This window comes from Botrytis byssoidea, assembly GCF_014898295.1.
Source record: "Botrytis byssoidea strain MUCL 94 chromosome Unknown BBYS_009, whole genome shotgun sequence".
Classification (NCBI taxonomy): domain Eukaryota; kingdom Fungi; phylum Ascomycota; class Leotiomycetes; order Helotiales; family Sclerotiniaceae; genus Botrytis; species Botrytis byssoidea.
Window position 1 is genome coordinate 178,790 of NW_024065850.1, and position 25,315 is coordinate 204,104.

At 42.2% G+C, this 25,315-nt stretch overlaps 7 protein-coding genes across 7 annotated transcripts; 4 read left to right on the forward strand and 3 right to left on the reverse strand.

The window, feature by feature from the left end:
- Positions 1-297: 297 nt before the first annotated feature.
- EAE97_005204 (uncharacterized protein) lies at positions 298-1,578 on the reverse strand (the record flags this gene model as incomplete). Its single annotated transcript, XM_038875716.1, has 2 exons — positions 298-1,083; positions 1,248-1,578. 2 exons carry the CDS (start codon positions 1,576-1,578, stop codon positions 446-448), a joined length of 969 nt encoding a protein of 322 aa, XP_038733053.1. The 3' UTR covers positions 298-445.
- A 1,496-nt stretch (positions 1,579-3,074) lies between these two features.
- Positions 3,075-3,621, reverse strand: EAE97_005205 (uncharacterized protein; the record flags this gene model as incomplete). The annotated part of the gene is made up of 3 exons (XM_038875717.1): positions 3,075-3,365; positions 3,390-3,494; positions 3,544-3,621. 3 exons carry the CDS (start codon positions 3,619-3,621, stop codon positions 3,075-3,077), a joined length of 474 nt encoding a protein of 157 aa, XP_038733054.1.
- Positions 3,622-5,254: 1,633 nt separating this feature from the next.
- On the forward strand, positions 5,255-5,479 carry EAE97_005206 (uncharacterized protein; the record flags this gene model as incomplete). The annotated part of the gene is made up of 1 exon (XM_038875718.1): positions 5,255-5,479. One exon carries the CDS (start codon positions 5,255-5,257, stop codon positions 5,477-5,479), a length of 225 nt encoding a protein of 74 aa, XP_038733055.1.
- Positions 5,480-6,202: 723 nt separating this feature from the next.
- Positions 6,203-9,453, forward strand: EAE97_005207 (uncharacterized protein; the record flags this gene model as incomplete). Its single annotated transcript, XM_038875719.1, has 9 exons — positions 6,203-6,358; positions 6,426-6,852; positions 6,909-7,293; positions 7,343-7,751; positions 7,800-8,228; positions 8,319-8,479; positions 8,529-8,979; positions 9,027-9,136; positions 9,264-9,453. 9 exons carry the CDS (start codon positions 6,203-6,205, stop codon positions 9,451-9,453), a joined length of 2,718 nt encoding a protein of 905 aa, XP_038733056.1.
- Positions 9,454-17,480: 8,027 nt separating this feature from the next.
- On the forward strand, positions 17,481-18,263 carry EAE97_005208 (uncharacterized protein; the record flags this gene model as incomplete). Its single annotated transcript, XM_038875720.1, has 3 exons — positions 17,481-17,542; positions 17,593-18,175; positions 18,225-18,263. The coding sequence occupies 3 exons, from the start codon at positions 17,481-17,483 to the stop codon at positions 18,261-18,263; spliced, it is 684 nt and encodes a 227-aa protein (XP_038733057.1).
- Positions 18,264-20,431: 2,168 nt separating this feature from the next.
- Positions 20,432-21,786, reverse strand: EAE97_005209 (uncharacterized protein; the record flags this gene model as incomplete). Its single annotated transcript, XM_038875721.1, has 4 exons — positions 20,432-21,212; positions 21,263-21,389; positions 21,444-21,579; positions 21,631-21,786. The coding sequence occupies 4 exons, from the start codon at positions 21,784-21,786 to the stop codon at positions 20,432-20,434; spliced, it is 1,200 nt and encodes a 399-aa protein (XP_038733058.1).
- A 1,437-nt stretch (positions 21,787-23,223) lies between these two features.
- Positions 23,224-24,945, forward strand: EAE97_005210 (uncharacterized protein; the record flags this gene model as incomplete). The annotated part of the gene is made up of 3 exons (XM_038875722.1): positions 23,224-23,750; positions 23,810-24,636; positions 24,689-24,945. The coding sequence occupies exons 1-3, from the start codon at positions 23,707-23,709 to the stop codon at positions 24,943-24,945; spliced, it is 1,128 nt and encodes a 375-aa protein (XP_038733059.1). The 5' UTR covers positions 23,224-23,706.
- Positions 24,946-25,315: the final 370 nt, after the last annotated feature.

Here is a 25,315-nt window from a genome sequence, read left to right on the forward strand (position 1 = left end):
TTGCTTGTTTTTATTAATGGAAATGACATATACTATGTGTTACAATTTCTATGTGCTCGCTGAAATGACCTTGACGGGCAATGCTCAATTGTGATTGGAATCTAAATCGTTTAAAGACTACCTAATGCCTTGGTCAAACGAGTGTATCGAAGATGAACCCTTCAGGTCGGGAGACCTGATGATGTCACCAGTATTAGCTTTGAATTAGAGGTTTGGAGATACTGATATACTTGATAAACTTGACCTTGATATCTTATTTTTTCAGACGATAGTCTTTTGATCCTCCTCGTGGACTTGTATCAATTTTCGATTTTAATCTTTTGAGGACCTCTTATAGGTATTCAGGTGGGCGAATTATAATTTCACAGGAATCTATCTATATCTACGAGTCACGCAGCCCCTCAACGCCTACCTATGTCAATCTCACAATCACATTATCAACAACTCAAACCTTTTCCACCTGCACCACTCGTCTATCTCTCCCAACCACCAATCGCAACTGTCTCCCTTCCCAATCCTCGCCCAGTTTCCCGCCTCGAAATATCCCCCGTCGCACACCGTCGAGATATAATTCATAAGCGGGATAATACCCATCGACGAAGATTTTTACCTGCTCATCACTCATTCCTGTACCTTTTTCGCGGCGCAAGGCGCGTTCTTGTTCTTGTCGCCACGCGTACACGTATTGGGTGTCGAGTGCGTCGATGTGGATGAAGATATCGAAGGTGTCGGTTATGATGTCGTAGTCTTTTAATTTTTGGTTGATGAATAATAGGGAGGAGAGGGGGTGATCGCGTAGGGTGGTGGGGTTTTCAGGGGAGGGAGGCAGAGAGAGACTGTTTTTGTGGAGGAGCGAGATGCTGGTTGGAGGGAGGGAGCGGAACCCGACGCACCAGCCTTCGAAGAGGATTATTTGGATGGGTCGTTGGTTTTGGGATGCGTCGTTCACGGTGCGGGTGGATGGGGAGCGGTCTCCCAGTCCGGAGTGAAGGGATTTGTCGTAGGAGGGGATGTGGGTGCGGGTCGGAGGGGATTGGAGGAGAGAGCTGAAGAGGGTGCGGGCGAGGGGGATGTCGTGGGTTCCTGGCGGGTGGGGAGTGGTTAGCTGGATGGTTTGGGTTGTGGGTGTGTGGTTGGGGGATTGAGAATTGGGAATCGGGAGAGGGGAGATGATAAAGGAGATATAGTAGAGTGAATGGAAGATATAGAGTAAATTGCATATAACAGAAGAACAAATAAGTAAATACCAGGTTCCCCTCTAAACTGCACCAGTTTATTCCCCTTATTTTCCCTCGCCAACTTCTCCTGATCCGCGCGCGTCAAGTACAAATCATCGATACTCAATACCAGAGTCTCGAGCCCATGATCGCGAGTGAGGATCTCGTAGAGAGTATTCACGAGGGTGGTTTTTCCGGCGCCTTGGATTCCGTTTAGACCGATGATGAAGGGACGTGTGGGATGCGTTTTTTGGTGGAGAGTTAGATAGTGCAGAATGAAGGGGAGGATGTGAGGGGTTTTGTCGTCGATTATGGGAGGAGTGGGAAGGGTATTGGAGGTGGGGGAGGAGGACGAGGTCATGGTAAGTGTGTGTGTGTGTGGTTGTGGACGGAGGGGGGAATCATTGAGGATGGGATGGTTTGAGGGGATCATTGTGGTTCGAGTAATACTACGTAATATTGCGTGGGGTGTAAGGTTACTGGTGTAGTGTGGGGAAGATAACATGTGAAAAACGACTTTTAACTTTCTGAACTCAATACAATCAAGAAATCAAAAATAGAAACAAAAGATCTGCTCTAACATATACTCGTGTATTGCCAGAACTAAAGCTGCAGAGAGTGTTACAAAAAATATTATTATTGTATCAACTATGATTACTTTTGATATCATATAATGATCATATAATGATCATATAACTAAACGAAACGGATCTCCAGAAAGTCTACACTCTTCTTCACAAAATACATGAGATGAAAACTTGATAAGAACAGCAACCTGATGATTAGATTCTAAAATGATCCTGGGATCAAAAACAATAGTTGGAAGATGTTCGTAATCATCTTCTGAGTAATATATAATTAAAAAATATCTCAAAATTATGAACATTGAATCTTAAAGCTTGTGATTCATATACTTTCGAAGATGATGAATTGCTACCAGTCATATATATCATGATTCGATTCGTAGTATAAAGTTTTCCATGATATTCTTCTTCAGAAAGAAGGGTCTAATATAATCATCAATGAATGGCCAATGGGTACTCTAATTTCATTCTTCAAACTCAGAATTGTTGATCTACTGATCCTTCCTGTTTCATTTCTCATGGACGTGTACCTAGTATTGTAATAACATTTTTCACTCGAGTAATTAAAAACAAGAAGATAACTTCCAATGAGGTTTTGCACGTAAAAAGCAAAAAACAAAATACTCATTATCACACCATGTGTAGTCGTTGTTGTTGGACACTCTATAAATTCAAAGTTGTGAATATAGAGCTTCAAGTATAAGTATGTATAGTGTACTGATTCTTCGGATTGCCAATGATCAGGAGAAATTTCACTATCTCAAAAGGCAAGATAGTGAAATTCTTTGTGGTCGTTAATAGCTGATACATTTTCAAGGAGGACTAGAAAGTGAGTATACTTAGGCGAGTCAAGATAAACGAGAAGTTAGTACATGATGAGAGCAGGAGAAGGGAAAGTCAGTACGCACTTAAAGGAAGTAGAGAAATGAAAAGTAAGTCCGCTAAAAGGGAATGGGAGAAAGAAAAGTTAGTACACCCTGAAGATAACTCGATCAAGCTCCATCATCACCTTTTGCTACCCTGTGAAGCTATGTAGTTCCCATCCTGTGTGCCGCTCTTTTGAAAAGATCAATGATATAATAATAATATTTGTGATACAAAAGTCACGCCTCCACCCCTTCATATGAAAAATGACGTCCCTATCTTCATTCCCTCTGTAAAGGACGATATTGAGTGCACTCGTTGTCGGTAAATCGAACTCCCATCTACCAAACAGATCTCAACTATCGATGAGTACAAATATTGTCTGCGAAGAGGGGTTTCAGTGCTCCAATTAACGTTCCGCAAACTTTAGTCTTTGAGCAAAGAATGCTCGTAATCTCTCGACCTCTTTCTTTCCCTCCTCTGTTTCCAATATAAAATCCATGATCTCTGTATCAATGACCATAGATTTAACCATCGCACTATGTGACCTTCGACTTAAACTTTGTACTTCTTGAATACCACTCCCTTTCTCGGCTATTTGTCGTTTCAAGTCTCGTCTAATAATTCGTTCATCATAGTTCGGCTCCGCGACACTTCCAGGACAGCGTCTCAACCTCTCGACAAAGGCTGCTAGTGCCCACTATCATTGCACTCTTGTTGTTACATCATTAGTGGAAATACGTGCTGTCTTGTTTGAGATGTCCGTCGGTCTGGCCGTATCGATTTGTTTGTCGGTGAGGGTGGAGGGTACGATTCTACCTTTAAAATCCTACCATGAATTTGAGGAAATAACAGAATCCCCTCGGAACGCAAATTACTCTCAAGCCGAATGTACACCTCCTCTCAGTAGTAGTGAGGTCTTCTGCTTTGTCGGTTTCTTTCCTCTTACTGTCCATTGCGGTCTCATTTGAAGCAAGCCAGATACTTGCATTTATGTTTCACCATTAGAACTCAGTTTCGCAGCTCTCTTAGCGCTTTCTCATAACTTCAAATACAGTAAGTATCATAGGGTAGAACAATAAAATAAGACATCTTTACGTTTGGTAAGTGAAAGAATGGTTGCAACTGAGAGACAAAAACATTATGCTAGATAAAAATTGTGATTCGAGATTGAAAATTTGAAATCCAAGAAGAGGGCAAGAGAATGATCAAAATTGCATTCAATCCGTATATTTATTTTAAAATGCTTTCAATTCTTGAAAATCTCCGCGCCCTGCTTGACTATCCTCTCAGAAATAACTCGCGGTTTCAATCAGAAACACTCGCTATTTCCCGTTTGAATCGAAATGATGTTATTGCACATTTAACAGGTGGTATTTATACTAGTTCTGGGTGCAGAAGACATGCACAGAAAACGGAACGGACGTGAAATTCTAATCGATTGTTTGATCAAGGAATGGCTTCTTCAGTATTTCGGCGGAGAAAACGAAAAAATTCTTGAATCACCAGCCCGCATCGACATCCAGTATCATTTTTTCGACTTTAAATCGGCAATCAGCTCTTAATATTCTAATTCCAAGTAGATACTAAACAATCATTGTTTCGGCTCCAAGGAGACAACCAGTCCTTACTTACTGGAAACATTGCCTACTATGATTAAACCTTCCGAACTCAACAAAACCATTAGATCAGAGAAAGGAATCAAAGATCTGCTTCGGCATATTGCCAGAAGTCTAGGCCAGGTTCTAGAGCCCGTTGAAAATCAAGGTAGTACTTGAAATACAGAGAGCTTCACAGGAAATACTGTGGGCACATCAATTGCAGTTGCTTTGGCACCTGTGACTCCGTTCGATAACAACCAAATGGCCTAATCAAAGGAATTTTTTAACAATTATGCAGATAAAGCACCAAATTTGAAGGAAGCATGTCGACAACTTGACATTGAGAATAGCAATGCACCATGAATGGGGGATCCTAGGTCAAACACAACTCTGAAATTCTGGCTACCTTCTGGTATATCTTGGATGGTTACCAAAACGTCCGAAATAGGAGGATATATTCTTGGAGAAGTTATGGGTCTCGGAAAGACTTTACAGGCATGCAGCGCCATTTGTCAAATGAATAGTGAGGGGAAGGTAGGCAATGGTACTGCTGGACAACCAAAGCTTAGCCTGATAATTGGTCCAATTGCAGTTTTAAATGTTTGGAAAATTTGTGGAAAACTTTTCGTCCAAGAAATATCAAGTGCAACTGTACTTGCCGGCTATTAGAAAACTCTGCCGACCACCCACCTACGGGTGGTTGGCCATATTATGAATAGCCGACAAGTACCATGCGGGAGAGAAAACTCCTATCTTGAGCAAGGAAAGTCTCAAGAGCTTGAAATACTCCTAGTATCATATTTTGTTACCAACTTCGAATCGTTGAGAGAAAAGCATAAAGGTCTGAACAAACCCAGTCTTCAAGAAATGTTCGATACCGTTATCATCGATGAGGCGCACACTATCAAGGATGAGAGTACTGGAAAAAGTATGAGGTGCTCAGCAAATTGGCCCCCACAACTTTATATTGTTGACCGGTACACTCGTAATGAATTGGGATATTGATATTGCGGCCATGCTATCGCTCTTCCGGCTAGATAGCTTATGGGAAGATATGCAACGAGACAGAAAGATGAATCCATTTCACCTCGAGAACGACCACCCTTTCGCCGCGTCAAGGGCGACCAGTTTCGCAGTCCACCGACATCTACTCGTAGACACGCTTCCCGAGAAAGACAGTGTGAAACGAGGAGTGGCTGGGAAGAATCTTTGACATTGTACTGCTTAAGCGGGGTTTCGGTACAACCATGAATGGTCTCCCAAGTCTTTTGACTACTAGGTACCTAGTAACTACTTCTGGTAATTGCTTACTAATAAGGAAAGATTCACCAATTAAAGAAAAGGAGATTAGTTGCAGTGAAGATTTGCATGTGAAAAATAAAAAGATCCATCATCACACCGCGTGCAGCTGCCGATTGCATACCCCAAAAATGTGGAGTCATGGGAACAGTACCGAGAGCTTCAAGCATAAGCGTGTACCGAGAGATCCAGCTGAAACCGAGGATACCAAAGATATCTTCTCCATTTTCAAAATTCTACGGTAAATTGAAGTATCAATCTTCTGAAATATAACTTGCTCCTGAACATTGATAGCTCTATAATCTATATATGAGCCTCTTTTTACTCATCTCATGATATACTTTTGTTTTTATCCCTTAATTTCAAAATGGTAGCGATCCACCCTTCTTGAGCTGCTAACGGTCACATGACTTAACTCCGAGCCTCGGTTCAAAATCCCGTGACTCTCAAGTCAATCACATTCCCGTCAACATCTTCCATTGTGCTTAAACATCAATTGCATTTAACATCCACATTTCCAACTGTCTTCTTCTTCATCTTATTATTCAGTCTTCTCCTCGTTCTTATCAATCTAAAATACCAACTCTTATAATATACAATCGAACAACCAAGGATCACAAATAATATACACATAACCATGTCGGAGCTACGCTATGATGGTCAAGTTGTTGTTGTAACAGGAGCTGGCGGTGGATTGGGAAAAGCATATGCTCTTTTCTTCGGCTCAAGAGGTGCAAGTGTAGTTGTGAATGACCTTGGGGGATCATTCAAGGGCGAGGGTAATTCTACAAAGGTATATAGTCTTTCCAACCATCCAATAGCCATCCTACATTCCTGAACGTAGCTAACATCAGTGTTAGGCCGCAGATGTTGTAGTCAACGAAATCATAGCCGCAGGAGGAAAGGCAGTAGCCAATTACGACAGTGTTACAGAGGGCGAAAAGATTATCGAAACTGCCATTAAAACTTATGGCCGAATTGATGTCTTACTCAACAATGCCGGTATTCTTCGCGATATCTCATTCAAGAACATGCAAGATAAAGATTGGGATTTGATCATCGACGTTCATGTAAAGGGATCATATAAATGCGCGAGAGCAGCATGGCCACATTTCAGAAAACAAAAGTATGGAAGAGTGATTAATACTGCAAGTGCGGCAGGTTTGTTTGGAAGCTTCGGTCAAACGAATTATTCAGCAGCTAAATTGGCTATGGTCGGATTTACGGAAACTTTGGCGAAGGAAGGTGCGAAGTATAACATTCATGCTAATGTTATTGCCCCCATTGGTACGTTTATTATTGTCCCTGAGATTTAAGTTGGTATTTTATCTAATGAATAATAGCTGCTAGTCGTATGACTGAAACTGTCATGCCTCCCGAGATTCTCGATAACTTAAAGCCGGATTGGGTGATTCCTCTCGTGGCTGTTTTAGTACACAAGGACGCTCAAGAGAATGGTTCAATTTTCGAAGTCGGTGGTGGACATATTGCTAAACTTCGATGGGAACGCTCAAGCGGTTTATTGCTCAAGGCAGATGATTCATATACCCCAGGAGCCATCCTGAAAAAATGGGATCAAGTCAGTAACTTTAAGGATGCCGAACATCCTTCTGGTCCTGCGGATTTCATGGGCCTTCTTGAGAAATCAATGAAGATGGGTCCAAATGAGCAAGGGGAGACTCTTGATTTCAAGGGCAAGGTCGCTTTAGTTACTGGTGGAGGTGCTGGGTAAGTTTTCGAAGTTTCATTTTCCAAGAGGTTGAGCTAATTTTGTTAGTATTGGTCGATGCTACTGCTTAGCGTTCGCCAAGTATGGTGCCTCAGTTGTTGTAAATGATTTGATGAACCCAGATGATGTTGTTCAAGAAATCCAAAAGCTTGGTGGAAAAGCTGTCGGTGTCAAGGCATCAGCTGAGGATGGAGATGCCGTCGTTAAAGCCGCAATTGATGCCTTCGGACGTATTGATATCATTATCAACAACGCTGGTATTCTCCGTGACAAAGCTTTCACCAATATGGATGATAAGATGTGGGATCAAGTTATCGCCGTTCATCTCAGAGGTACATACAAAGTTACCAAGGCTGCATGGCCATACTTCTTGAAACAAAAGTATGGTCGTGTAGTAAATACCACATCTACCAGTGGTATTTATGGTAACTTTGGACAATCCAATTATGCTGCTGCTGTAAGTCTAATCTCTTAATTTGAAAGCCATTTGCTGACCCTAAAAAAGAAATGTGGTATTCTCGGTTTCTCTCGCGCCCTCGCTCGTGAAGGTGCCAAATACAATATCTACGTTAACACAATTGCACCAAATGCTGGTACCGCAATGACCAGAACCATCATGCCAGAAGAAATGGTTCAAGCATTCAAACCAGACTACATAGCGCCACTAGTTGTCGCACTCTGCAGCGATAAAGTTCCAAAACCACCTACTGGAGGTCTTTTCGAAGTTGGCAGTGGATGGGTTGGACGAACAAGATGGCAACGAACTGGTGGACATGGTTTCCCAGTTGATGTCAAGCTTACCCCTGAAGAAGTCTTGAAGAACTGGGAGAAAATCATTAACTTTGATGATGGACGATCGGATAACCCCGAGGATAGTCAAGATGGTTTGAAGAGTATTATGGCAAACATGCAAAATAAGAAGGGTGCGAGCAAGGTATGAACCTTCTCCGCATGTTTAGAATGAGCATTATGTATATTATAGTCAATCAATAAAGATATTTGTTAACATATCCTTCTGTTACAGAAAACCGAGAAAAAGGTTGAAGTGAATCAAGAAATCCTTGATAAAATTGCCGCAGCCAAGAAAGCCGAAGCAAGTGGAAGTGAGTTTACTTTCGAGGAACGGGATGTAATGCTATACAACCTTGGAGTCGGTGCGAAGAAATCTGAATTGTCTCTTGTTTTGTAAGCTTCCATATTCTTTCATTTTGAATTTCGACTAATTGAGGTCTAGCGAGGGAGATGAAAATTTCCAACCTCTCCCGACTTTCGGTGTCATCCCACCATTCAATGCTGAAGCCCCTTTTTCTTTTGACGATATTGTACCCAATTTCTCCCCTATGATGCTTCTTCACGGCGAACAATATCTCGAAATTGCTTCCTACCCCATTCCTACCTCTGGTACCCTCATTTCATCACCAAAACTTCTCGAGGTAGTCGATAAAGGAAATGCTGCCGTTGTCAAAGTAGGAACCACCACGACAGAAAAAGAAACTGGAAAGAAAGTATTCTATAACGAACAAACGGTTTTCTTGCGAGGCAGTGGAGGATTTGGAGGTGAGAGAAAAGGAGCGGATAGAGGAAATAGTACAAGGGCGAACAAAGTCCCCGAAAGAAGTCCTGATGTGGTGGTCGAGGAAAAAACGACGGAGGAACAGGCTGTGATTTATAGATTGAGTGGTGATGTGAGTTTTTGATTGCTAGATAAGAGGACAATTGCTAATTGGAATAGTATAATCCTCTTCATGTTGATCCGGCTTTCGCAGCGGTGGGAGGTTTCAAGGCGCCTATTCTTCATGGTCTTTGCTTTATGGGGATTGCGGGGAAAGCGGTTTATCAAAAGTATGTATTTCTGTTTCCTGTTTATTTCTCCTCCTTTCATTTCATCTATCTCCCTTGCTATCAGCTCGCCCTCGTTTTCCCCCTACTCATATATCCTTCCTTTCCTTGCTAATTTAGTTCCGAATAGATTCGGTCCCTACAAAAACATCAAAGTTCGCTTCGCGGGCACGGTCATCCCTGGTCAAACATTGATCACGGAGATGTGGAAAGAGGGCGGTAATAGAGTTGTTTTTCAAACCAAGGTTAAGGAGACGGGGAAGTTGTGTATTGGTGGTGCGGGGGTAGAGTTGGTAGGTGAAGGGAAGGAGAAATTGTAGAGGTGGCGGGATAGAGGGGTGGTAATGGGTTCTAGGATTTGGTTTAGGGATTTCGGGATTTTGAAGAATTGCGCGACTGGGATTTTGGGGTTGGTTTTTGTTTTATTATTTGATTTGGATTTATGTTGAATCAGTATACCTATTATGTATATATCATGAGTAAAATGAGAAGTGATGTGAATGAGTCAGTCAGTGAACATCAATCATCCTGGGCCGTAATGATACAGAAAGTATGCATGATGTGGACAGTTGATGTATTCATAATTATACATTGATATTGAAGAGCTTGAGAAGTTAAGATGATTAGAATGAAGATTTGAGAATGGTGGACTTTGTTTTGATATTTTGGGGAGAGGAGGAGGGTGATTTTTTTTGGGGTGGATGGATGGATAAATGAACCAATGAATGAATGAATGAATGAATGAATGGATAAATGAGGGGTGGGACATTTGGGAAGGTTGTGAGAGTGGGGGTGAGAGTGGGAGTGAGGTAGCGAGGGATAAAGTACAAACAGGAAGACAATAAGATACTGTTATGATGAAATAGAGAATTCATAGAGCAACATGATAATAAGAACTTGAATAAATCAAGAGGTAAGGGAGTGAAAGAGTTGAAGAGTAAAAAGGTTGGGTGGGAGAGGGGCAAAGTGATTTTGTGAGAGTAGGTAGTGCAGGTGAGGTTAGATGTTGAAGATGTTGAAGATGTGGAAGATGTTGAAGATGTTGAAGGTAAATAGATGGAGTGAAAATGATTTGTCAAATGGTAAATTATTTGTCGAATTCTTTCGTTGATTTTATAGGAGGCTGCGAGTGTGATGAGAGTAGGGGGTATGGATCGACGGAATGGGAAGGAGTGCGAGGAAAGGAGAGGGAAATTTGGGGCGAGGAAGAGCTTGTTGTGTATACCTAGGTAGGTATGTGAAGTAGTTTGAGATCTTTTGGGTGTCTTTGGGTTGTTTTTGCTTTGTGGAGGAGTTTGGAGATGCAAAGGAAGAGTGATGGAAGATGTATTTGAGATTGTTCGTGATTGATTGAGATTTCTTGATTGAGATTTCTTGATTGAGATTTCTTGATTGAGATTTCTTGATGAACTGTCGTGATATAGATATGAATTTTGAGATGTATATTGTGAGACGGGAGATGTGTGATGTGAAGGGGAAATCGCATGAGAGATGAAATTGAGGTTTGAGGCCTTGAGGCTTGTAAAGAAAGTAGGTATGTATAATGTGATAGATTCTTGAAGGACGGAAATAGTTGGAAGGAAGTTTTCGTATGGTTTTTGGGGTTGGATTGTTGTTTGACTGCTGGAAGAAAGGAAGGAGAAAAGATGAAGATAACATCGTATTTTTGGATGTGCATGCGCATGTGCTAGTTGATGGGTGATTGGAATACGTGTATGTGAGTTGGCAGGTTGGATTGAGAGGATGTATTCGAAAATCCTATACTTGGGGTGCATAAAAAATATTTGAAGAGCTCATCAACTAATGAAATCTCTCATCATCTTTTCTTCCCATTCCCCTTCCACTTCTCACCTTCCCTCTTCCTAGCGCAAACCACCCGCGCATTAGCTTCCCTCAGCAACTGAGCTAAGTTGTCATATGTTGTTATTCCAGCCGTCTATTGAGGCTGTACCAACACGGTATCCTGAAGACAGTGAGAAGGTCTGATCGAACTGAGAACAGAATCGTCCTTATCTCTGTGGGTAATCCAGAACGGGCCCGGCGAGGCCGACTATGTTCCCTTGTATATTTTAAATAAGGATGGTGACGAAAACGTTCAATCTGGACCTAGAAATTACGGAGATATTTGGAATGACTCTCGTTGCATGCGATCCATGTGCTTATCGTATCTGTCAGTCCTTTGAACCGTACATGTTTTACAAATAGACGCAAAAGGAAAGAACTGTGGATAGATTGAAATAATAATTATGAGATGCAAAGTAACTTGGCTCGCATGATGCAAGACAAGCTCCAAATCAATGTGATTATGCATGACAGGATTAATGCAGTAGCATCTGAGTGTGATGCGAAGTTCGATTATTGAAGCCCGGGCGCTTGCCTGCATGCACTTGAGTTTCTTTCTCTAGGATCGTTGACCTATGTCTTTGAGACATGACACTAGCCGGTTTGGAGGTTCTGGAATCCCCAGCTTCATGATAGTAACTGAAGAGAAAAATGGATAAATCATTGGATACAAACATCCGGATATCGGCCAACTCATGAGGCTGAAGCTATTTCAAGAATTTAAGTGGAGTGATAGAGGCTGTATCTGGCGGTGAGAGATTATTCGAAATCAAGGGGAGATGCGTTATATCGAAGTCCGTGATAATTGAGATTCGACTTCTAGAAGGCGTCATAATGTACATCAATTCTAGCAGCCACCAACAATAATGTTTCCAATCCCAGGTACCCAAGAAACGGGTTGATGGAGTACGTTGCGTTGATACGTCTTGATAGAGACAACACTGATTAGAGAGATGCTGTAGGTGCCAATCAGAATACTGCATCTTCACCGTTTCTTCAAATTTCTTTTGCGACGTTGTTTTAATGTTGAAAGCATACCGGCTGCTATGCCTTACAAGGCTTGGCAAGGGTGGATCGATGACAACCATCAATCATATCAAACCATCTATGGCCAAGTGCCGATTATGCGTGTAAGTTCACTTGTTGGTGTGATGAAATGATTGTAGATCATTCTCCTCAAGGTAATATCCGAAGCGACTTTTACAGTGTGGTGTGGCAAGTTCTTGACTCAGTAACCTTAGAAGCTGACTGCATTGTAACAGTTATCTAACCAATCACCACGAGAAGCAACGCGCACTCACTACATACGATTTCTCGAATCATCACCCTGCAATATATGTAAATTCTCAACTTATGTCGCGTGAAAAGAGGCTCTGAAGGCGATCAAGCCCAATTGTACTCTCCTCCCCCCAAAAGTCGTCATCCCATTTCGCTTTTTCCTCTACTTTTACACTACCGTACGTTTGTGGCTCATTAGCGTGGATAAGGATCATGCATTTTGGTTAAATTTAGCTCTTCTTCGAGCACCTCATGCAAATCTTTTCAAACACGGCATGTCAATCAATCACACGCGCAAGTAATTTAACATGCAGCAAAAAGCGAGATCACGCATGGAGCAATATGAAAAAGCAAAATCTCTTACCGCTACTCCATCCCGTTGCAGATTTCTTCCGCAGAGCCTCGACTTCTTGTTCAACCACAGATCCAAGAACTTGGTCACCCCCTGCTCGATACTGTCGACGTGTTCGATAGTCACCGGTTGAGTGCATGTTTTTTGCCATGAGACAAATGCGGTTTGTGATCTTCTGGTTAGCTTTCGCATCGTTCAACGGGACGGGAAGATTCTTACGTCTCTACGCAAACGCCCTCAAAAAGAAATTAGCGATTATGCCTCATGCCGGATAAAAGAGCCTCCTTTTCTTCCAACATTCTAGAATGATTTCAACCCATATACCACTCTTTGTGTCACCAGATTTGCATCCGCTAAGGCTCATAGGAGCAACTCAGACCGACTTCAATGAGATATTCATCGTGTAACGAAATGCCAAGGTTAAGAAATCTTGCTAGCATGTCTAGCCGGCGCGAGTCTAGTATATGTTCGTTCGTACTAAGATGGAACATATTGAGACACTGCCTCGCTGGACTGCATTTGTAAAATAACCACTAGCAGCGCTAGACTGAATTCTCTTTTTGAAGCAGGTGTCACAGCTGCGAGGTTTCTGGAATCTGCCCCAGCAAAGCTTACTAATGCTGCATCTCACCTGGTTCTCCATGATTATCTCCATACTTGAGATTAGATGACGTAAGTTATGAACTCAAATACGAAGTATCAAGCTGGTATCTATGTGCGCAAGTTGTGAAATTGTGATCCTGCATTGGGGTAAAAAGCCCCTCTGAAATTACATTTGTATAAGATTATGGAACCCAATAGGAGACAATTTTTGCAAGCCCATCGGGAAGTAGGAGGCTGCAGCTTGGAACATCAAACAGGAACAAGCTTTGTAAACGTGAAGTCAACACATTCGCTCACCAGGGTGCGCAGAGGTTGTGATTATCATCATGAGATAGTTTGATGCCAAGAAAAGAAACTAGTAACTTTGATAATGTCTCCCGTTTGAGATGAAAATAGAAGTTCAATCAAAACACGGATTTCGAGTAAAGAAATCATGAATGTGGGAGTAGGGAAAGTCGGTCTGCTCTTTCTGCAGGAATATTTCCACGACACGAACTTTATTGGCACTACATCGCAGTCACATGACCATGCGAGCCCTCGTATGTTGGCAAATGGCACGAGTCGCTGCCAAAGTGCAATGGTCAACTTCGAAGACGTGCGCAGCACTAAGATTTTACCAAGGGCCCCTTTAAAATTCAGTGTTTTTCTCGAGTTCAAGACAATAAGTATATCACCCTGTTCTATCAAAATTGCCTCGCGAAGTCGCGTGAAAGATCCTGCACATTCTTAGAGTGTCCCGACCATGCCGATTATGCCGAGACGGAATTGTACATCATCAGGAAAGAGGTCGCAGAAGCGGACCGCATGATCGACACTTGCTGGAATTGGCCAAGCAGGCCATGAGCTTTTTTGTCTACATAATCCTTCCAATTCAAAAGTATGCAATCATGCTGTAGCACAAGCCAGTGTAGTACTCGGCAATCTTGAACACGACGTACACGGTGCTGTCAGACGGGAGGCCCGCCGACCGAAAGATTTGAATGGTCTCACAGCTCCGGGGGTGAAAGTTCCTTCCGGTCGTTATCAAATCAGCAACCCCTCTTGACATGTCTGGATATTGCAGGTCCTACAAGGTGAGAGTTAAAATACTCTGATCTCAATCGATCTTGTGATACTCTCCTGGCGGTCATGCTGTCCGCAGATCGTCTGTGTTGATTGGGATTTTTGGAAGAAAATATTCCGACTTGTGTTAATTCTTGTTTAATGGGCAACATGGATGTTTCTGTACCTGACTACATCTGAATTCGATACTATCATGTAGCACACATCAGATAACACTTTTGAATCGATGGAAGTTTGGCTACATTTTTTCGTTGTATTCTTTCGTTTGATTCTTTCTTCTGCCCGAGCCGACTGTATCACAGAACAAATCTCCGGGCGTCAATCATACCCAAATAGTCGTGAATATTTGCTAGCTCAACAGGGCGTCTGAATTTAAAGCAATAACCGCATCTGCTTCTCAACTTGGTAAAATAATTCTTAGCATTCCTTTCATTGTGTATAAACTTGTGTGTTGCCTAGAAACAAGTAACACAGCGACCCTGTCAGACTTTAGGGAACCAACCGGAATGATACAGTACGAATTTTTGGAAAACTGCTTGTACAGGGACCCGCAAAGCCTCGAACTAGTTCAGGACGACAATAAACACCTGACAGGGCTTTGAAATTTAATCAAGCCCTGTCCACTTCGGTCTGACATTTTCTTCTGGCGTTGCTCATCCTACAAGTCTGTTACGAAAATTATGAAAGCAAAACTTATGGATAGGGATGATTGAACCCAATATCAACAGGCAAGGTACCATCAAATTCGTGATCACCATAGTATCGTGCTCACTATTCCGTGATATTTCTCGTTGATGTATAATTTCGCTTTGATTAGATCTTAGTCACGTGCTGTTGTGCCTTGGTCGAAATACCCTAAAGAAAGAGAACAAGACAAATTTTTTCCAGAGTATGCTATGCAAGTATCAGCACACTTCCTGTGAGCCTGCACATAATGTAAAAAGTGCAAAATTTGCCATTCCGAGACCAAAAACCGGCTTTTTGGAATCATGTAAAAAAAGCCCATTAGGGTGAGATTCCATCAGATCGATAATTGCACGGATCCTTGGTTCTCCTCCAGTCACAGCATCAATACCGCACCGTGCATTGGGGTATGAACATTACTTAGGTGACTCTAATGATTTACAGAGCATAGGCAACTCTCGCAATGCAGTTACTTTTACTAGTATTCGCCTGTGTAATTGCTTAAGATTCCAGACCTGCACATTGGAGCCAGCGCATACATTATCTTTGCCCAATTCGTGTGTGGTAATTTGCGAAACCTGGTTGGAATAATCGATTTTCTGTTTTGCAAAGATAATCCTCTGTGAACGAAAGTGGGGAATTTTTATTGTGGTTAATTACTTCACCGGGTTGTGTCTGTGGTAGACCTGCCGCTTGTGTCAATGAACCACTCGTAGTAACTGGACAATTCATGTAAAATTCAGATAATGATGTGAGACAAAGCAAGGTACCGGTACTCGTTATGCGATTATTTGAATCTAATAGAAACATTGTTTGACGCATTAATCTAAATTCTCTCGGCCCATCAGCACTTGCCCTCCATAATCAATCAGGGAAAGTCAGGAACGAGAATGATAGATAACTTCAAGATTGGAGTTTTGGTGGGGTGCTAAACATTAATGATGTGTTGAACAATAAGCTTACTAGTGTTTGCCGAAATATAATACTCCATTATATAAAATTCAGCACAATGCTCCCAGCTCTTTACTTTTATTCTCTTTGTTCGCTTTGGGTCGGACTAATAGGACCAAGCATCTGATAAATCAGGGCGCAGTGCAGCGATGCAGCTCAGAAGACTCATCACCGGTAATCATGGAGGATTTTAAGCATCTGCACCACCGTCCTGGACCTTCAGGTAGAATTACCTCCAAAATAACTACATATTCTGTGAATAATTACAGCTGTTAGCGCTTCTTCATGAAACAAAATTAATCTGTCACTAGAGAAGAAGGCTGAATTTGACAACGCATCCAATCACTAAGATTATCCGTCTATTTCACTCTATCAATGCTACATTTTAACGAAAACAACAGAATCTTCCATTTTTTCACATCAATAATGAACGATGCTTTGTAAAAAAGCCTAGGAAAGAAACATATCTTGAATATCGGATATGCAGAGACTCGGGGTGATTGATGATTGATGTGATGGTTGATAGCTAGTGAGAGACTGAAAATTAACCAATTCAAGAAAAGTGAAGATCTACAGGCTTCCAATTGGAGGAGAGAACAGGCCTTGTGTTGTTACACATGCACTGAAAGAAAAAAGCGCTTGATAGCTAGTTGCGTGATCATCGAAGCAGGAAGCTCGAGACAAACCAATCCAAACCTGTCTTTTATGTATATACGTTGATATTTTCTCAAACCTCCAATCATATGAAGAGCGGGATCTATTATATTGCTATCGTCTCAATTAATTAGGTTATTGTGATGGTGATATATTGCTTAGACTTGAGCAAAACCGAGGAAACACTGGGAAATATATTCAAGGGTAGTTTTTTCTCGAAGAACCAAGCTAAGTTCCCGTCGTCAGTCAGGTATAAGCTATCACCAAACTTCATATTACTGGTTGGTTATGTTAATGCGGTGTAGAGGTGATAGCTATTTCTCTACGCACTGCCACTCTTCTATAGTGGTGTTTGTAACTGATGACAGAAATGGATACCTAGGTATTCTTTACATTTACCTGGTTGGTTGCTTTGGCTTGCATTTGACACTCTGAGATATTCGAGGTGTAAGGCGGCATGCTAAGAGAATTTACTACAAGGAGTGCACTTCACGTCGAAAAAAATAGTTTTGCAAGTGGCTCGCAAAATGGTTCGCAAAGGTTCGGCAACCGCACTTTTTAGGCGAAGCACATTTAGACGATCAAATGCTGAACATATATCTCTCTTGTCCCTCTTCACATATCACTCTCTTTCTAAGCACAACCCCTTTATCTTCTCAGAGTCGAGCAGTCAACTCTATTTCTATACTCATCACTTTCAATACTACAAACTTCGCGGTCTGCTTCATCCGGAGCTGAATAAATTTGTAGCCCGCTCCTCTTATAGAGCATATTATATTTCCTCTTTTCTCCTGTACATATCTGGCACTGTTAGTCGAAATACCCTATATACGGTCAACACTTCTTTTGCATTTTAGCATCAGCATTTTTAACAAACGATATATCTTCTTCTAACATCAATTCTTACAACAAACATCCATCATGGCCAAGCATTCAAAAGACCAAGGTCAAAGTCCTAGAAAGCCAAAGCAGAAGACCAAAAAGTAATTCTTTCATTCGAGCCCGTACGCGAAGTATCACTGACATTATTTAGGTCTATGAGTGAAGGAATCTCTCGTGAACTTCAAAGACACGAGTACGATACTGGCACGCAGTCAGAAGCAAGTACCACATCTCAAAAGCAGATTGACGAAGGGGGTCACAACTCCAACGTTGATTCCATGGTTGATGACAGAAGTATCGAGGGTGATCTTGCTCCCATGTCTCATGAATGGGGTTCCGATGAAGCCAATCTTCATCAAGAAGCACCAGAGCAATTAATTCAGGGACCAATCGACAGTCCATTACCTGCAAGTGACTTTCATAACGACGATAACGTATTCCATCATACAGGTGCTCATATCCATATTCCCACTCACTTCGACACCCGATCCACCGGGTATGATTTGTCACAATGGTCGTGGGAAGCTCTTATTGTTACTACCCAGACCGTTCCACTCTCTGCACCATCATCATACAACGCTTCGACTGCGGCGATCGCTTACGACAGTACCCATGATTCCCCAATCACGGCGATTTATAGCCACCCTACAACTACCATACTCAATGACCTTCCGGTGACGACTCAATACCAGCTGGGAAGATGGGTGTATGAGAATAGACATGATGAGACAATAGTAGGCTTCCTTCTCATCAGATGTCTGCGGACGGCTAACTGTACATTAGCCTACCGATCGGATGGAAGGATATTACCATCAACTCTAGACCAAAACATATCAGCACCTGATACTGATCATCGATGAAATGTAAGTGCATGGTATGCCTTACTCTTGTTATCATCTAACATAAACCCAGACTTATAGGATGGCGACTAGTTGTGCAAGAATAGCGAAGTGATGATAAGGCCAGCCAATCGGAGTGAATCTATCGGAAGACTTCGAATCCCAATGCCGAGCTGCACCAGTCTAAAACTCTCAATCCCGAATGTTGTCTTCTGCGGTGGCCATGCTATACCGTCCGATCTCTTTTAGGCGTTCAGAACAAGTACTACTAAAAGCTATCATCGTATCGGGGAATGAAAACATTATCGATCAGATCGAAAAACTCAGCGACGTCTGCCAAGCGTGTATCTTTGGGAAGCGACTCGAAAATCCACAAAAAAACAGTGACAAGCTCTGATTGCACTGCATAAAACCCCATTGGACGAAAAGCATAATTTCTTTTTGGCCTCTCAACATCCATCTGCGAGTCTTGATATCTTTCGATTAGCGTCAGAATACGAAATACTTGCTATAATGGGGCGCCACGGTATTCATCCACTCATGGATCTCTTAAAGACATACACTCCTTGATTTACCTGAGCATATGCTTTAATTCATCTACCTCGCATATCAAATGATGGTCTCGTTATACGAAAATGTGCTTGCACATCAGGATGGTCAAATCGAACATTTGGGAGGTCCAGAAAGAGATAGAAATTCGCCTGGCCGCAGCCATGTGTAGATTGCAAGTTTCTTCGTACGAGTCTCATTTTTCTTCCGACAGCAAAGAATTGTGTCGTTTGCGTAGCATGGATAGTTCCAAAGTATTCGAGACAACAAGTGTTATCTCGAATGAAAACCAGACACTCCAAGGAGAATTATTTATCTCGAGGGAACTTGGCTGCTATGCGACAGGGGCATTTCATCGTTTTTGGCCATGAGTCATGTCGACTCCTTTCGTTCAGTCCCCATTGCGTGTAGTTTGATGCCAGATTCCTTCGCTTTTCGTACGAGTGATGGATGCTCGGGATGAAAGCTTCTGGCAACAAAATGCCTCGCATCGAGAAGTTATGTATAAGACGCCATTTTCGACTGTATTTTCCTTTTAAATAGATCTATCTCAAGTTGTGCTTGTGTATCAAGAAAAAATTTCATTTCCAAAATAGATTTGCAAGGTGGAGGAAGATGAGGTGACATCTTGGTTGGAGGGGCATTCGAGAATTCTCTTCGGAGTCGACTGATTCTTCCTTTTTGCGACTCAAAATATATATTTCTCTTTTTGATAGCTTATCTGTATTAGCGATTGATCCCCATAATTATATATACCTTTACCAAAGCTTGAATAGTACCTATTGCGAAGGTGGTACAAGGTGCAGCTATACGACTTGGCGATACAAAACATTCTCCTTCATTTATAAAAACTTCGTTCTCCGTCTCTTTGATTCGACGTAAGCGGTATAGCTGTACCAATGAACAAACATCAAGTCGTTGCCGTCATATCGAATTCGTTCTGTAGTAAGTTCGCGAACCACTTGATAAATTTTCAAGAGTTTCCATACCAACTGACCTGTTTCTGGCCCACATATTCCATGTACAAGTAGGATTTACCCTGGCACAAGGCTGAGTTATCCCCAGCTCTTATTTTAGGTTATCGAATCGAGATTCGACAGATGACGTAGATTCAACCTTGTATGCAGCCCTACGACACGAATTAATTTCTTCCCAACAATATCAACAAAGTCTTCAACAAAATCTTCAACAAAATGCTTGAGAATTAGTATATTGAAATGAGGGTGCAGTAACCCGCAGAATTTGGAGGGGATGGTGACTTATGGAGTGAGAAATGATAAATCAACCCGATTTACCCGAAGAAGTGTCATCTGAGAGATCTCGCTTATGTCACCCCTTGGATTGGTTGCATTGAACCCCACCTGTTCTTCCTGAGATGTTACTCTTAATGGATTAGACCGTTTCAATTTCTGGATTGATCGATATCAGCTTCACGAACTATAGCCTACTACCAAGGATGAATATTCGGTACTTTCGATTCCGATTTATGATCACTCAATAATATTTACCGTTACATCGAGCTGCGTTATCTTGTGTCTGACATGATAAACACGAAATTTGATAGCTTATCTAACGAACAAATGGTACCAAACTACCAGTCATTCAATCATCCTTGGTCACTTCCAATAGTCTTCTTCCCTCCCAAGGTCCATTTTCTACACCTGGAGCCCCCCAAACCTTCACCAAAACCAGTCCCACACTCTCGATCAGCTTCTTGAATTGCCTCTCTGTCCTTTCTAATGCCGAAAACCCGCCCATCATCATCCAGTCTGTACAGGCACTCTCAAATGATGCATTCTCTTCTTGCATCAAATTCTCGTTGATCAATAACACACTGTCTTTACCCATCGCATCCTTAATCTGTTCGAGGATGACAGAGGCTTGCTTGTCAGGCCAATCGTGCAGAACGTTGGCGAGAAAATAAGCTTTTGCATTGTGGATAGGTTGTGGTTTGAAGAAGTCATATGGTTGAGCTTCAATGCCGTCAGGAAGAGAGCCTGGCGCGATACCAGAAACTACTACCGGGATATCCTCTACAATAAGTTTCCCTTGAAGTCTTGGGTGTGCTTCTCTAAAACGAACTAAATCATGTCCAATACCTCCTCCAATATCAACTATCAGTGGATCTGTAGGTGATTCTACCTTGAGCTTTTCCGCAACAGGGAAATACTCATACCATGCCGTACGACCAATAGTGCGGGGAATGGTCATCACGGTATTGAAAGCATGTTGAATACGTGGTCGAGTAGCCATCCAATCAAAACAATGGAGGTCTGTTTGTCTAGCAAACTGGAATGGACCATCGTATGCATCGTTGGGGCTCTGATAGCCGTTTTTGGCAAAGTATTTTGGGAGAGCAGCTACAACTTCATTTTGGGTTGTGCTAGAAATTGTTAAATATGAAAGAGAAACTTGAAGTTAGGTTTCACATACAAATGAATCAACGCTTGACCATATGGAGATGATGCGACCAGAGCGCTTGCTAGTGGCGTAGGTTTGTAGGTTTCTCTGGCTATTTCAGTGAAGTAACCCATTCCTACCAACAGTCTCATGACTCTAACTGAATGGATGATCAGTTCCTTACATTCCTTAACTTCTTCTGATCGCGACTTACCAATAAGCAACGTATCGGCATCTTTTGGCAAAGCCAGATCTTCGGCTCGAATTTCTTTTCCAGACGCGGACAAAACAGCTGCTGTATCGAAAATCTCCATGTCCACTGCGAGGCTAATTGCTACTGGATGGAGTGACTGGAATTTCGTCAGAAACTATTTGGACATAGGAACAAAATGAATACCCACCGAGAATATCATTTTCATCAATTTATCCCGAGGACCCTCTAGGCTTGATTGTAGTTTTCCACACGCACTAAGGAGCTTCCCTTGGTCTTCATCATTAAACTCACTAGATTTACTAGTAGCAAGATTGATAGAATCGATAAGCTCTGAGACGCTCATGACGAAGACTTGTTCAGTGGGTGTGGCCGTCGTGAACGGCACGTGATAAGGAATGGAGAAAAATATGTTTCGCGGAATGGTTGCAACAGTGGGAATAAGAGAACTCAGAGGATGGAAATTAGAGATAAAATTGAATATTTTAGGAAGCCGAAGTCAAGTTCTATAGAGAAATATATATACATTTGTTATATCCGCGCACGTGACAAAACCGCGCCCGCGCCCGCCTCCGCGGAGCTTCCATTGTCCGCCGGAGCCTCATACTTTCGAAGAACTAGGTCGAAGTTGAGTTGCTTGATTCCGAACGGCTGATTACTGGTGCCTATCTGAGTGCTTTGAACAAAGACCCGAATAGTCGCCTGAAAAGATGTGTTTTGACGCGTCACGAAGCGGGTCATTCAAGATACAATGTTGCTTGTGGTGAAATGTAGAATGAGCAACAAAAATATTTTCGCTAGTATCCACTTTTCATGTATTCATTCAGAGGTCTATTTCTCCAGAATCTCTAAATTTCATTTTTGGTGACTCCTCGAGCAGATCACTAGATTGTAAAACAAGGGTGTCACGTTTCGTGTACTATGGTAATTTGCGCTACAACCAAGTTAGTACTAGCACGTCCAGCAGCACGTGTAAGCTCTACAAAACCGACTCCATTGCAGTCACTTTCTCCATGTGGTACAACATGGAGCCTCTCAGAAATTTTTGGCTCGACTTTGAGCTGCATCGATGATGTACTGTCCATGGTTTTGCAGGCTTTGTCTCGATTTATTGTTAGGATCGCCCAACGGTGTCAACATAACTACTATTCCTTGGTGTTACGTCCTGTCTCTGGGATAGAGAAAGGCTGAGAGAAGAGAAAGCGGGGCAAGAGATTGGAGGTATCTTCCGCAGTTGAAAGAGAGGATCGACATCAGCCAGAATTTGGGGATAATCATTGGATCCAAGTTCATTCGCACCCCTCATGTTCATGTCGCGTTTATGTCACAGTCCATATCAAGTCCGATCAGGCTAGATGTTACTGTCAGGTTGTGTCAATCGGGCCTGCCGAAAAACATCACCCCACTCCAAATGAACCGTTCAGAGTATTAGCTTGCAGTGCAAGGCAGACTCAATTCGCATATTTGACCGGAGAAGCTCGAAGCAGGGGCTCAAGCAGGAATTGTAGTATCAATCCATTAGGCCTTGCATGAAAGATCGACCACGAACATTGAGTCGCAGAAATTGGTTGCAGTTTCCTAGTCATCATCAATCAACCAATTTTATCAAGTGCTAGTGTATACATGTCGACCTCGCACTATGACTATATCAATCAAGCTGTAGATGTTTATGGGGTAACAGGAGGTCGATACTTCTGTTAAATGCTTGTATGTTTGCGGGATAACACAAACCATTCGTCATGAATCTGTGACATCACGTCCGATATCACTGTTCTTAAACAATGGTAAATCAAGACTCATTTCATTCGTCCGGATTGATGAGCTCGTTTTATTGTCTGCAGGTTTCTTCTTTAGGACTTCATGTGGCGAGTTCTGTCAGTAAATGGAAGATGCAAACATTGTAACGGGTAATGGCAGTCAAAGTTGCCGTTTGTTGTACAACATACCATAGTTACTCATAGTTAGAGCTCAGCGTACTACCCACAGATGGAATATTGTCTTCACAAATTAAAACTAATGCTAGGTCATCATCCTGGTCTCGTTACTGTTCGTTTCGATGCAAGCCACTATTATCATGATACCTTCCACAACAGACTTGAGATATCAGGCTCCCTAGATATTTCGTTCTAAACTAGCTGTATTTATATCATCTCCATTATACCCGATACGTGGAACTTTAATCGAATCTTCGGCTTATCACTTGTCTAATGAGAAGTTTCCGCCAAAAAATTTCCAGATCATAATTTCATCAACTAAGCAAAGAAATATGTCTACAACTCCTATAGGATCATGCCCACTCGGCGGGAATTGGTAAGCTCCATATTGTAGCCAGGCCCAGAATATCGCTGATAGATTTCTTTTTTTCTCAGGTGGATATGTCTAGATCAGTCGCCGACATTCTTCGGGTGTTGCGCCAGTGATCCATGTAATGGAATTGGCTGCCCTGAAGAAGACCTTTTAGCTGCAGGAATGGGAACTGCGGGTGGTCCGGACGCTTCTAGCAACGATGGATCGTACTGGCCAAATGCGGGTTGCCCCAGCGGAGGAGTCTGGTATACTTGCTCCAGACAAACTCCCTCATTTCAAGGTTGCTGTGATGATAGCAATGAGCCTGGTTCGATGGAGAAATTTGATCCATGTCATGAGAATGGTTGTCCATTATCCAGGCTCTACGCTGCAGCATTCAACAGCGTTCCAGCTGAATTTACCTCTGTTATTTCCTCTAAGTCTCCATCTGTCTGCACTTCATCATTGTCTATTTCAACAATTTTGACTTTACCGTCCTCGACTTCATCATCTTCGACGCTATCTTCGATCTCTGCACCTCATTCAATTTCTTTACCTTCGACTACCTCCTCTACTGTAACAAATTCTGCTGCTGACACTACATCGACCCAAACTCCATCATCTCAAGAATCGGCTACAGCGAGTGTGACAGTAAGCTCAACTGCTCACAGCTCAAACTCAAAATTACCCATTACTGCAATCATAGGGAGTGCTTTAGGTGGAGTGGTTATTATCCTACTTGTTCTTTTGGTTATCTTTTGTGTCCAACGACGGAAAAAGAGATCTCCATTGGCAGGTGCAGTCGAGCCATATTATCAACCACCAACTCAAGACATGTCCGTGGTCAAAGTTACTTCATCACCTTTCGTATATGAAGGTGGCCCTTCAGACGCTAAAGCGTCGCAGAAAGGTAATTACATCTGCTCCAGGAACAGCAGAATGTCTCATTAATGATTTAGCAGATTATCGCCCAGTATCAGAGATACCATCATCTCCACCTCTTATTCCTGCTCCACCTTATCAATCGGCGCCTCAATCTCCAGACTTTTCTAATTACCATGAGATCGACTCTTCCATTTTACATGAAGTCGAATCCCCGCCTCTTCAACAAAAATCATTTTTTTCCCGACCAGGAACAGTAGGACTACCAGAAACATCCGAGGATCCTTCCCGGGCATCATTACCGGAAGTTTTGAAATCGGAGTCTTCCAGAAATTGAGATATGCAGGACCACATTGGAGTGATATTGAGAAGTGGGGTGCTTTTTCATTTTCACGTATGTTTCTTCGGATCTGCCTCACGAATTTCACCATCATCGTTATTCACATAGTACTTACTATATTGAATAACGGGGTGTTCAAAGAATACTGCTCAATATCCGCACGAATTTGCGTTCGAGAGAGGTGAATCGGTCTCTCGTGATCTTCTTTTTGTCGATTCACAAATTTAGTAACGAATTTCTCATTAGCCCAATTTCCATTTCCTTCTCAATTTTTATTTACAAAAGGTTTGCTGGAAGCCTAGTAACCTTTAGCTCAAACATTTTCTATCACTTTCTTAATCCATCTTGAAACTCCAAACGCCATACC